The 12,838-nt window shown below is 33.1% G+C and overlaps 1 protein-coding gene across 5 annotated transcripts; it reads left to right on the top strand.

Annotated features, from left to right (window-relative positions):
• Positions 1 to 1,754: 1,754 nt before the first annotated feature.
• LOC121985435 (plant UBX domain-containing protein 1-like) lies at positions 1,755 to 12,171 on the top strand. 5 transcript variants are annotated; one of them, XR_006113183.1, is made up of 9 exons: positions 1,788 to 1,981; positions 2,299 to 2,401; positions 2,620 to 2,688; positions 2,933 to 3,006; positions 6,366 to 6,495; positions 8,864 to 8,968; positions 10,360 to 10,570; positions 11,467 to 11,639; positions 11,722 to 12,171. XR_006113183.1 is itself a non-coding variant. In XM_042538890.1 (8 exons), the coding sequence occupies exons 2-8, from the start codon at positions 1,961 to 1,963 to the stop codon at positions 10,557 to 10,559; spliced, it is 702 nt and encodes a 233-aa protein (XP_042394824.1). In that variant the 5' UTR covers positions 1,755 to 1,865; positions 1,943 to 1,960; the 3' UTR covers positions 10,560 to 10,770. The 5 variants fall into 5 exon arrangements, 4 of the variants coding, with proteins under 4 accessions (XP_042394824.1, XP_042394827.1, XP_042394826.1 ...); XM_042538890.1 differs by lacking the exons at positions 11,467 to 11,639; positions 11,722 to 12,171 and having other exon boundaries at positions 1,755 to 1,865; positions 1,943 to 1,981; positions 10,360 to 10,770; XM_042538893.1 differs by lacking the exon at positions 11,467 to 11,639 and having other exon boundaries at positions 11,776 to 12,171.
• Positions 12,172 to 12,838: the final 667 nt, after the last annotated feature.

Raw genomic sequence — 12,838 nt, 5'->3', positions numbered from 1 at the left:
ATTATTGGAGGAATTCAATGGTCTTCATTTATTAAATAAGTGGGGGCCATTAAATTCCTCTAATCATTACCCCTAATTTAAAGGTGGACCAGGATAGATGGGGCTAAAGGATCCCGTATCATATGAAGAGTTTTAAGTATTATTTGGGAGGAGTTGAGGAATGGTAAATAAAAGTAAGAGAATTTTAAACTTTGAAAATGAGCCCGTTACAGTAAAAGAAAAGAACTTTAATTTTTTTTTATCTAAGAAGGAAAATTTTCTTAACCAAAATATTTTTTTTTTCAATCTTATCTCTATCGATAAAATCAAATCAATAAATAACTTTAAAATAAAAATATATTGATAATTTTATATATTTAATCATCATTTTCTTCCCTTCCTCCTAAACATAATAAATCATGTTACATCTAATTAACCAAATTTAAGAATGAAAATACTTTTATAATTTTATATATTTAACCATGGTTCTTCCACTTTCCTAATACATCGCCTTTCCTAACCCATGTTTAAGAATTAAGGAGTTATTTTTTTATCATAAACAATAATGTAATTTTAATCAATTGTTAACATAGCAATTGAATCATTAAAAAAAAATAAAATTTTTTATTTATGTTAAAAAGACAATGCTGTTCATCAATTTATCTAAATTTTGATTTTGACCGAAATTAACAAATAAATTTAAAAAACTCAGAATGACATAAAAATAAATCATATACATTTGTTTAATTTTTCTAATTATATTCATATTCTTAAATATTAATTTAATATAATATATTAAAATTACTAATTTTTAATATAAATGAGTTTTTTTTTAAATCTATGTATTTTAAAAAAATAATCTGAATTGGTTGCTATAATTAATTGGGATAAAGTAAAATGTATATAAGATAGTTGAGTTTAATAACTTTAAAGGCAGGGTACATCATTTAAATATTTCAAAAAGTTTAGTTTACGTGGGTCCGATAAAAAACGATAAATCAATTCTTACCCAATTAATTATCAAAATATTTAATTCATTTATTTAAACACAAAAGCACCCCTTCTCTCTCTATTTTTGGAAAAAAAATTACACAGATGTTTTAGGTGAAATATACACGAGCTACTCTGAATATAAAATTTAAGATAAATTTTATATTTTATGTAAAAAAAATTTATATCACTTATCTATGTATTTTTTAAATTTAAATTTTATAAATAATATTTTAAATTTTTAGAATGAAAATTTATTCTTTAAATATTAAAATATTATTTAATTTATAAGAGAAAAAAATAAAAGAATATATTAGATAATTATGTAAAAGCCAAAATGCTCACTCCAGCGCACCGGTTAACCACTAAATAAAAGAATGTATTATATAATCAAAGGTAAATATTAGGAAAGAGAAAAAATAATTAAAAAATAAAATATTCGAAGAGAGAAAAAATATTATAAAAATAAAAATAATAAAAAATTTAGGAGAATTGTCCTAGTTGGTGGCAAAAAGATGAATATATTCGCCCCAGTGCCCCCGTTAATCTATCTCAAGGTCAATACGGATGAGATAAATCACGGATGGCTACTGACCTTTGGAATAGTGACTAGTACATAAGAGAGACATTTACCTTGGTTTTACCAAGATTTGAACTTCAGACTTCATTGATGATAATACTTCATGTACTAATCACTAGATCCATCCGAGAGGACAGGAAAATTACCCTAATGTACAGTGGAAAGTAGGATTTATCTTAAATATTAGAAATATTATTTAGAAACTGATGCCGCTCTCTTTTACACGGTTAAAAGAGAAGAATTAAAACTAATTTGCGATGCTACCTTTGGTTGCGTTCGGAAATATAAAGCGGTTCTCTCCGCGGACTATCCTCAGGTGTTCGTGAAGGTTCGCTCGTTTCTTTCCTTTCGCACTCGCAGCCCTAATTTCTCCATCGTATTCTCCCATCTCAGCTGGAAGCATAGATCTCGATGGATGCACAGCAAGCCAAGGTCGTCTTCTCCTCCTCCTCTATCTAGATCTTTCGTCGCAACGCTTTCTTTTTTCTGATTTTGCTTCTGTTTCTTCTTTTCTGGATGCTGTTGTTTTTGCAAAATTGGTTTTGCACGAATAAAACACGAATTTTCGGTTGCTGTAGACGAAGAAGGAAACTTGTTGTAATGAAAATATCTGATGATTATTGGACAAGTAGATCTTTGTGGGGATTAATTAGGATGCTTGCATTGATGTGGTGTGCATTGACGTCTTAGTGTGATTTTTTGTCGACTGTGCTTTTGATATAGTGCATAATTCCCCAAAATAAATTCAGGCCAAGCTTTTAGCTGTCGAGAAGGAACTTGGTCATGCAGTTCGTGTTTTTACAAACACTGCGAGTTTTGCAAACCCAGGCGAAATTTCTTCTTCATCTACAGGTTACTTGCATTTTTTGTTTCCTTTTACTGTTTGGTACCATGTGTTGCTATACATGAATCATGAGTGCAACAAGAGCTCGTTAAAGATTCTTGTTCATTAACATTGTGAAAGCTTTTGTTAACATTTTATAATCTCTTTAATTTAACTGTAAGAATCTACTAAGCAGATTTCTGTTTTTACAAATTGTATAATAACTGCTAATCAATTTTATTTTCAGAGGAACCTGATGAATTTTATGAATTTACCCCTGATGACTATTACCGGATCATGTCAGATAGAATTGGAGGTAGTCTTCATGGTTGTTTATGTGACATGAATTTGGATCTTAATCTGTTTTACATTCTTATTTTTCATGGAACAATTGTTTTTTATCCATTCTTTTTACATAACAAGTCTAAATATTGGAACAGAGTAACGTTAACAAACTATAGAGCCAATTTTTCTTTCCAACCTTGTATTTTGAATAAATTGATAGCTATGGCGCTTCTTTTTAATTAATACTCTCTTATGTTTCTCTGCTAACTCTACAGCACAGTCACAAATACTAAAGACCCGCAAAATGAGAGAGGCAGAGAAAGCAACCCGCAGAGCAAAAGTAACCAAGGTAATGGAATGACTATGCTGGCTTTTTGTTTGACGTTCTTTAATTTTCTTATTAGTTGAACCAGGAATTTTTTAACTCATATTTCCTATTCGCTAGTAATTATAGCTCTTATGCGATTTAACTTATCTACCTAGAGAGATCAGATTTTTTATGTTCTCCTGTGTTCTTTTATTTGGTATAGTATTCTCTTCTATCTGAAAGTCACTTATAAATAGCCTTTCTCAACCAAAGATGAACTTAGATGGATCAATAGAAAGATATTGAAGAAAGGAAGTTGAAATTAGTTGTAGAGATGCTTGGATATGCTTATTGGATAATGAAAAAAAAAAAGTGTAATTGCTGAGCTTCTTGAAGATGTCAGTGAAAGAGCTGGAAGTAGAGTGGAAACAATGTATAAAAATGAAATCTTATTATTGAATTATGAGTTCATAATATAATAATAATAGTATTAATAACATCATAATAATACTTGCCACCCTACCAAGTACACACCATATCCAAGCTCATCCTGAGCAACAAAATCAGTGTGCATCCATCAAAATCTTGTTGCTTCTTAGCTAAGTTTCATGCTTCCTCATTGGCTCATTGTTTCTTGCCTTGTCCATCCCTATTTCTACTCATTTTATCTGTAGTTTTTGTTGATTCCTTTTTGTTCCAATTTCCTTATGTCACCATGGTCTTTTCTTTGGATCTCTTGTTGATGATGACTTACTAATAATGACTATTGTGCATGAGGACTCTACTTATAACACTAAACCTAAAGTACTCATGTACAACAAAACCAACTAGTTAATGCTAAATTAACCTAATACTATTACATTCCCCTTTTAAGTTAGAAAATAGATACTATCTGTGTCCAACTTGTTACATAAACTAGAAAGTACAATAAGGTTAAAAAAAAGGGTAGCCTGGTGCACGAAACTCCCGCCATGTAGGGTCCCGGGAAAGGATCCATTGTACGCAGTCTTACCCTATTTTTTGCAAAAAGTTGTTTCTAGGATTCGAACCGATGACCTTTGGGTCACAAAGCAACAATTTTACCGTTGCGCCAAGGCTCCCCTTCTTGCATGTAATAACATAAGGTTGATGTAATAAAATATGATACTTGCGTGTACGCAAAATAAAACTTAAGGAACTAACAAAGCACATAGTCAATAATCCCTTTGGCCTCAGATTATCCCACCAACAAAGAGTGGAAAGAAAGAGAGGATAAAAATTAGAGACATTAGGAACAAATCTGATGGGTTGATTGCTCCTGAAGCGATGCCAAATAACACACAAAATACCCATACGGAAAAGGAAAGGAGTTGAGGTGTTGATAGAAAGACGGATAACTTAACCCTTTGTTGGAAGTAGAAAATTGAGAACAATATGTTTTCTTTGTTTAGGTCATCGTTGTGAAAATCATAGCTCGATTTTTTGGTATAAGTAGCAAAATGAGAATATGATGGTTTGTTCCAAATCATAACTGATGATAGAAAGCATAGCTCGACCCTTTGCTAGGAATAGCAAACTCAGACAGTAATTCTTGCTGTTCAACTCTTCAATGGTTGTTTAGGTAGCACATAAACAACAAAGAAATATAATAAGGTAGATCAAAATATGAAAGCAGACGTGGGAAGGAATACCGCAAAGATGAAAGATAATATTGCAAGGAGGTTCTACATAGCAGAAGACCTTAGAAAGAGAAGATGCTCATGTAGAGGGATCACCTCACATAGAAAACACTAGAGATGTTTGTGCTAGGTGTTGCTGCAAGTGGAAGAGACCTTGCGTGCAAGGACGTAGAGAATGGGTTGTGTGAGAGATACACATGTGGAGAAGGTGGCAGATTAGTGTGTAGTGGTGGAATCTCGAGGAGAGAAGCTCCTAGGAAATGTACGTGCATGGAGAAGGTTCTTGCCAAAAGAGAAGATGTTGCATGCTGGAGGAGATCCCCCTGAGGTTATCGCATTTGATGCTGTCTCTGGGTGGCATGCTTGGAGCAGAAGACAAAGGATGAGGGACGGCAAGAACAGAGGTCGCACGCATGTAGCAGAAGACAAAACATCTTTTCATGCATATGAATACAGGGATGGATGCAGGAATTAAGAGTCCATCAATGGCTCAATTACTTTATTAAATAAGCTTAATTACTATGGCGACTTGTTCTTCCCATTATTGGTATTTGGCCGAAGATGAGAAACAAAGTAAACCAAAAGACCAAAAGATAAACCAAACAAAATAGCAGGAACTACTGCTGGTTTGCTTGAATTGGCCAAGGGAAAAGAAAAATAAATGACAAAACAACTACAAGGATGAAAGGAAAAGAGAACGGAAGTCTTAACCTCTTTTTCCGATGGTCTCGACTAACTCTGACAACAAGAAAAGGCAAAACAAGAGCTGCTCTTGTTGAAGAGGAAGAAGGCCTAGGGTTGTTGTTGGTTGGCTGGAAAACAACAAAAGGAAGGGAACGAGGGTTACTACTCTTGAGAAGTGGAAGAAGAAAAGAGAGCTGTTGGAGAAAGAGAAGAGAAAGACAATTAAGCTACAGTTAGTAAGAAAAAAATAGAGAGAAGGAAGGAGAAGATATAAAGAAGAAGCCAACACGTGGAGGCTTGTGTGTGAGGCAGTTGGAGTGAGATTGCATACATGGAAGAGAATAAAAAGAAAATAGAGGAGAGAATAAGTTTTCTCAAAAATTTGCTAACTCGTTTTAAATTGATTGAACTGGTTTAATCCAATTAAACTTGGTTCGGCCATAACTTGGCCAAATCAACCCTGGTTTAGACCAACATGCTCCTTATCTTCATGCCTACTCGATGGATTTTGTTTGACCTAGTCCAATTTTAATTTAGCACCTTCATTTTGTGTTCGATGATTCGGTTTGTTTATTTATTTATTTTGTTAAAAAATCTAATACTTAATTAAACTTATATAGATAATAATAATAATAAAAAAAAATGCTGGGCTATATAACCCATACGTGGCTCCGTCTCTATCTAAATATATCTTTGCAATTTCCAGCATCTTTTCTTGCTGATGAATGTTTCTTTGCAATTTCCTACTATCCTTTCCTCTCTTTTTCTGTGTTGCCCTGGTATTATATAGCTCTGTTTTCCAATTTTTGCTACTAATTAACTTGCATTTAGCTTATGTTTTTTTTTATCTGTCATTTTGTTGAAGTAACTATGGTAAAAAGTAAAAAAAAAAAAAAACTAAATAAAAAATATGGAGCTAAATAAATCAAATAAATAGAAAAGGTAAAATCTTCTTACAATCGTATGAAAAGGAACTCGTTACTGCACAAAAACCTTATTTTCTCCTATTGGATTTTCCTTTTGTGATTACCTAAGAATAGTTTTGAATTCTTCTTTCAGGCTGTTATCAGGGTTCGTTTCCCTGATAAGTATGTTCTTGAGGCAAAATTTCAACCATCGGAGACACTCCAAAGTTTGATGGATCTTTTGAAGAAAGTAGTTGCTCGCCCTGATCTACCATTCTATATATGTAAGCCATCTTTTTGAAGCATAAATAAGGTCCTATATAAGATATGAATGCTAGATTTCTCAACAATTTGTTTGTTTTGTGCAATTCACTGTGGTCTATCCAACTTTAGCTATTCCATTCAATTGATTCTGGGAGAATTTTTTTGGATAAAGGACGGTATTTTCCATTCGACCAGCTAGGCAAGCACACACTAGCTGATTGGACATAGCCTACAAGTAGAAGCTTTTAGACCCTCATTCATTCACATTATATAGTATGGTTGGAGAGATAAGGTTGTCAAACTAACCACTTCTAGCAAAAGCTTGAGAATTTGTCATGGCAATTGTAGATGGAATTTCAAGTTTTGTCAAAGTTAGATAATCCATGAAACTTCTCAGTAAGTTGTACCTTTCTTTTTCTTTGACTTTGTTGTTCTTCAAACAGATGCTTTCTGTGGGTTTCCTCATGTTAATCCATTACATCATGCGATTCTTGTTGGATCAAATTCCTTAATATTGCGACAAGAAAGTTTTTTTTCATACTCCATCTTCAGATGAGATATCTACTGGCCATATATACAGTGTTGATACATGCTGAGTTTTCCATAGTTTGTTGAATACGAAGGCCAAAAAGGTTTGGCCTTTGCAAATAGGAACATGTCATTTGGCTTTGCTTGTGCCAAGAACTTAGTCGTTATCCTCAAATTTCTCCTTAGGTTTGCTAGTACGGCAAGTGTGGATTTGCTTTCCCTAACATTTCATCCCACAAACATTGCCCCTCTTTACATAAAAACTTATTAGGCTTTGTTTCCTGGATGAGAACAAGGTTTTACGGGATAACATGGTTGACATTATTGACAATGTCGGTATAAGTATCAAAAGTTCTTGAAATTTAGATATCAACCTAACGAATCCGTGAGATTTGAATTGGTAAAACAATGTTTTTAAAAGTAATAATAATAATATGAAATTATGATTTAAAACTAATTTAATAAAATTGATTGAATTGAATTTTGATAGTAAAATAATTTAATTCTGATTATATATTGAATTTTAATTCTATTGTAAAACGGATAAACTTTGATTTTGAAATTGATTAAACTTTAATTTTATTCTGATTTTAAATTGATTATTCAAATTTGATTTTAAATTAATTTAATTATGATTTAAAATTGATTAAATATAATTCTAATCTTAAAACATTAATAATGATTTAAAATTGATTATTTTTAATTTTGACTTTAAATTAACTTAATTGAGATTTAAAAATGACTAAATTTATTTCCTAGTTTTAAGTTAATTTAATTATGATTTAAAATTAATTGAATTGATTAAACTTTATTCTGACTTGAAGTTGATTTAATTCTTAGTTTAAAATTAAAATACATTTGAATTATTAAATTAAATAGATTAATTAAATTTAAATCTGATTCAAATCAATTTAAATTAAGTTGATTCAAAACATTAATTAATTAAATTAATTAGACTCGTTAAATGTAAATCTGATTCAAATTAATTTACATTATTTACATTGATTCAAAATATATTATTGAATTTAATTTAATAAAATTAATTAAATTACTCTAATGAAATCAATTAAAAATAATCTAAATAACTTTTGTAATTAAATTTAATAAATTTTAGTTATTTAAATAAAATAAGTATGTTTAAACTAATTTAACTAATATTTTAAAGCTTTAATTAATAACTAATTAATTATTAAACTATTAAATGATCAGTTATTAATAAGTAATTAATTAAATACATTTACCTCTTCTCCTCAGTCCCAACTCCCTAATGAACAAACGAGCAAACACTTCTCCTTCTCTGTAAGAATGCCCAAGAACTACAGACAATTGATGTCATGAAACCGAAGGCTTGTCATTGGCTTTTCCTCACAACTGCAAATAGTCACACTCCCGTCTCTCCTCCTCGCTCTGATTCCGGCAGTAAATTAATGTCACTATTCTACTTGCTGGCAATTGCATCTTAAGTTCTTCTCCAAAATCAATTTCCCCCCTTTCTACACTAGATTCAGATGGATTGGTGATGGATCTGAGTGGTAGAGAGGTTGAGCAATTTAGTTGACTTATTTACACCTAATTATCATCAAATTTCTCTTGACTACTCAACCTTTTATAGATTCTCAGCATGTTGTCTGAGAAATCTCTAGGAATCAAATTGACCAATTCTGATCTTGATCCAACTCAGCCTATCCGTATTAGGATCCACTGAGTCTCCCAACCATGCTCAAAGACAACTTTGTTAGAACTGATGAACAAACATGTGGTTCTTCTGCATTATTGATTTTTGGACTAATGAGCAAGTAATGGTACTTTAGTTTTTATCCATACAAGAGGAAAATAATCTTAATGATTAATTTGCTTCAGATACGACTCCTCCAAAGGAACGTGTTAAAGATACATCAAAGGATTTCTACTCGGCTGGCTTTGCTCCAGGAGCTATTGTCTATTTCTCTTACGATCTTCCAAAAGGTTTGCCTTTGTCACTTAAATGGGTTTTTAGCTAATTAATTGTTGGATCTGATGAACAACAAAGAAAAAGAAAAAAAAAAATATTGGCTCTTATATGCCATGCCTTATTTGCTTAAAGCTAAAGTTTAGTAACCAGGATGAAGGAATTTCATATAGAATTGTTAATGAAAACCAGGCTAATAAGTGGTAGTTGTTTCAGCGTGTACAATTCAAGGTGCTGAGTACAGGTAGGAGTAGGTTCTTTTTAAGTGCTGTAGTCTGTTTATTTTTCACATGCTATATGTGTTTTCTCTTTACTGAATTAAGAATAACTAAATTAAAAAAAAATAGTATCCTTCTATTCATAATTCCTTTCTTCTCTTCTCTCTACTCCATTTTGTCAATTTTAGTCTTCCAACTCGCTTCCAGTTATGAAAAACATTAAAAATGCCAAATTAGACATGGATTGCATCAATACTAACATTGATATAATAATCCGTTCATACAACAATTCATAGCATGATCTTTATAACTCAAATTGTGAAAAAGACAACCTTAGCCTTAAGAAATTATTTTAGAAACTTATTCTACAGAACAATAAATAAATATCCGAATTATTCACCTCCACTTATGTGTTCCTATAACTACATGCCTTCATATTCTTTATGGCCTAAAACTGGTGAGAAAATGACAACTTTGCTATATAGCTTTGAAAGAATGAAGAATCTAAAGACAAAAGGGGGCACGATCGAATGAAGTATAGAAGTTAGAACATAAAACAAGAGGATATTGATAACATTGTATACCCTATTAATTACTTGAACAATTTTTATGCACTAAATTATGCGCAAGGAATGGCAACATAATATTTATTGTCAATATGAAACCAACAGAAAACTGTGCTGCAACTAGAACATTACAAAGAAGATGAAATTTGATCAAAAAGGGAAGGAAAAGATCCTATACCTCAACTCAAGCTTTTGGTATAGGAAATGTGCAGTTGGAAATTTTTCTGGTGAAGAACTGCAGTAGGCATTGGATATGTGAAAGATCGTGTGTTACGGGATAAAATAAAATTGTGTGTGTGAAAGCAAATTATCATTCATCAGTCAGGTCCTTGGTCCGCTTGATTTGGACAGACCGAATTTATAGTTAAATTTGAAATTTTTTGTCCTTCCACTTATCCTTCTCGATTGATCCATCCTTCCAACCAAACAAGCGAAAGAATGGACATATACTTCCTTTCATCTATTACTAATCTGTTAAAATCAAGTTAAAGAACAGTTCTTTTAGTTGTATCAATAATCATTATATCTTGTAATCATATTTTGCCATCTAGATACACTAATTATAGAATAGTGAGCATCGACACATCAATTATCTACTGAGACTAGTTGATTTTTTTGCAACAGATTTGGAGTCTGATGATTCAAAGGAAGGACCTTATCTTCGTGATGATATCCTATCTTTGAATGGTTTGGATCTGCCTATCGATCGAGTTGATCCTGCTCATCCTGAAGAAGAGCTAAAGGGAGTGCAGATTCCATCTTCTGCTCCTGATCCTAAGCCACCTGCTAAGAAACCAGCCAAGCCTAAATGGCTTAAGCTGTAAATGGTCCTCAGGTGATTGCGCTTGAGCTTAAATGTGAATCTTTTCCTTTGGTCATTTTGATGCAATTCCATCCAAATCGGGAGTTGGTTGTGTTTCGTAAACGACCTGAGAAGTTGGTGGAATTTGTAAAGATGGTTATAACTCCAGGGTAGTTCATTAACTTGTACATCCTTCTGATATCATATGCCTCAGAACTCCACTCATTTTCTAATACTAAAACCAACAGTGGAAGACTTTAAGATAACATTGATCAACTAAAAAACCAAACCTAGTCTTAAATGATAAACCCTGGAAAAAACAATGGTTACAGGCAAAAATCTAGTATTCAAGATTTAATGCAAAACTAAAGCATCAACATTTTAGCTTGAGAACCTAGTGGCAACACAAGGGATCAATATCTGGAAACTATTGTGTTTTATTGTCACAAAGTACAAAGCACATTTTTTGTTAAGTGCTCCTTGAGGTATCATCACAACTAGTTTAATATGTTAGTGGGTTGTGCATGGCATCATACGGCTTGGGTTTGCTTATGCTCAGCCAAACATGGCCTGAAACATGGCCTGTGTTTAACTTGGTCGGATCTCAGCCTAGTCATTGGCTCGAGGATAGTTGAACCATGTCCAACTAGACTCACTTGGCTCAATTTCTATAAAAAAATAAGAATTAATATTTTCTTCTTCCCCTTTTGAAAGAGGTGGAAGGAATTTTCTGTAGTTGAGTATGTGGGAGGAAATATATGACCAGGCTAGACATTGTGTTGTGCCTAGCCTGGCCCGACCTGCGGGGTCTCTGTGCCCAACTTAATCTTATTTGGGGCTTGGACCAGATAGTACACTGCAGCTTGTACAATCCTATTGCAAACTTTATACTAAATCTTAGGCGAGTAATATGGGTTGGTTCGTGTCAGCTCCTTCATATGCCTGGGCCCATCGAGCCGATGACCAAAATCATTTATCGACAAGGTATAGTGTGATATCATATTAGTTCAACCTTCACTCATGGCATCTGGTGAAACATCATGTTCTCTGGGTGAGTGATAGCTCCTCTTTTCAGTCTGGTGGAAACAAAGTGCACCCCAAGGTGTCTGACAGATACTTCAAACATCTCCTTTTCTTTCTTTGTTTTTTCTTTACCCCCCATTTTCAATATTTGATTTTTGTAGATTCTTCCTGGTTACAGCTACGAGTTTGGTGATCTATTCTCAAAGTCTTTGCAGCTCAAGCATCTATGAGATCAAAAAAGCAGGGAGACAAAGATAAGAAGAAGATGATAAAAGAGATCTCCGTAGTTAGGCAAAGAGATTGTTCATTGCTCACTGAATTGTGGCAGGCCATGGCCTGCATGCCATGTGCTCCTTTGAGCTCTAAGTTTGGACTCAGGACCATGAATTATCTCTTCTTTTCTTCCTTGCATGGTACATCATCTTCTCATATCTGTATCTTCTTCTCGGTCTAATTCGACAGCTACAACAGCTTTATTCATGCTGGCAAAGAAATTGAACATTGAGCTAAACTGAGATTGACCTTGTAGAATCAATCTCCGCATACTCTGTAAGTTGAGGGAACTATGCCTCTTGATTATCCATGGTCGATAATGTTGCTGAACCTTTCAATTCTCTTGTTGAGTGACACCAATTCTCGGGTTACTTGCAAGGTGGGTAATGGGTTGCACATTTAGCCTTGATGCATGACTAAGTTGGCCGGGAGACCACATGCAAGTGCATCTAGCACAGAACCCAACTGGCCTAGCTCAAGACAACACAATATATTAAGAGATAATTATGGACTTCTATGAGTCGATTGCTACAACAGCAATTGTGAGTTTTTCCTTTTTCACCTTCAACATGTTCTAAATTTTTTTCTATAAAGTCCTTAGTTCACCTTGCTACAATACAAATTCTCTTTGCGAAATAGAATAATACCCAACATATTATTTTGAACTTTCCTATCTTGTGTTTTGTGCTTGTCATCTTGTTCTATTGGAAGAAATTATTCTTGCGGGCATATAAAATGTTTGTCATAGTACTTATGCCACAAGCCATAAAGGTTTTGTAGAGTTACTACACATGAAGGAGATTACGCTTCTGGTACATTCATTTACATAGGGCAATTTCAAATGGTAGATTCAAGCATATATCTTATTGCCAGTGATCAAGCAAGTGTTTTTTTTTATCGATATCAACAAACAGTGTTGTAACATTGGTAGGCGATGGCGGAATGGTCTGTGCCTAGGTGGTTGCACTTTTTTATACTTTTTTTTATACATAATAGTAATAAAAA

This window comes from Zingiber officinale, chromosome 5B (genome assembly GCF_018446385.1).
Source record: "Zingiber officinale cultivar Zhangliang chromosome 5B, Zo_v1.1, whole genome shotgun sequence".
Taxonomy (NCBI): domain Eukaryota; kingdom Viridiplantae; phylum Streptophyta; class Magnoliopsida; order Zingiberales; family Zingiberaceae; genus Zingiber; species Zingiber officinale.
This window is presented reverse-complemented; position numbering and strand designations above follow the sequence as displayed.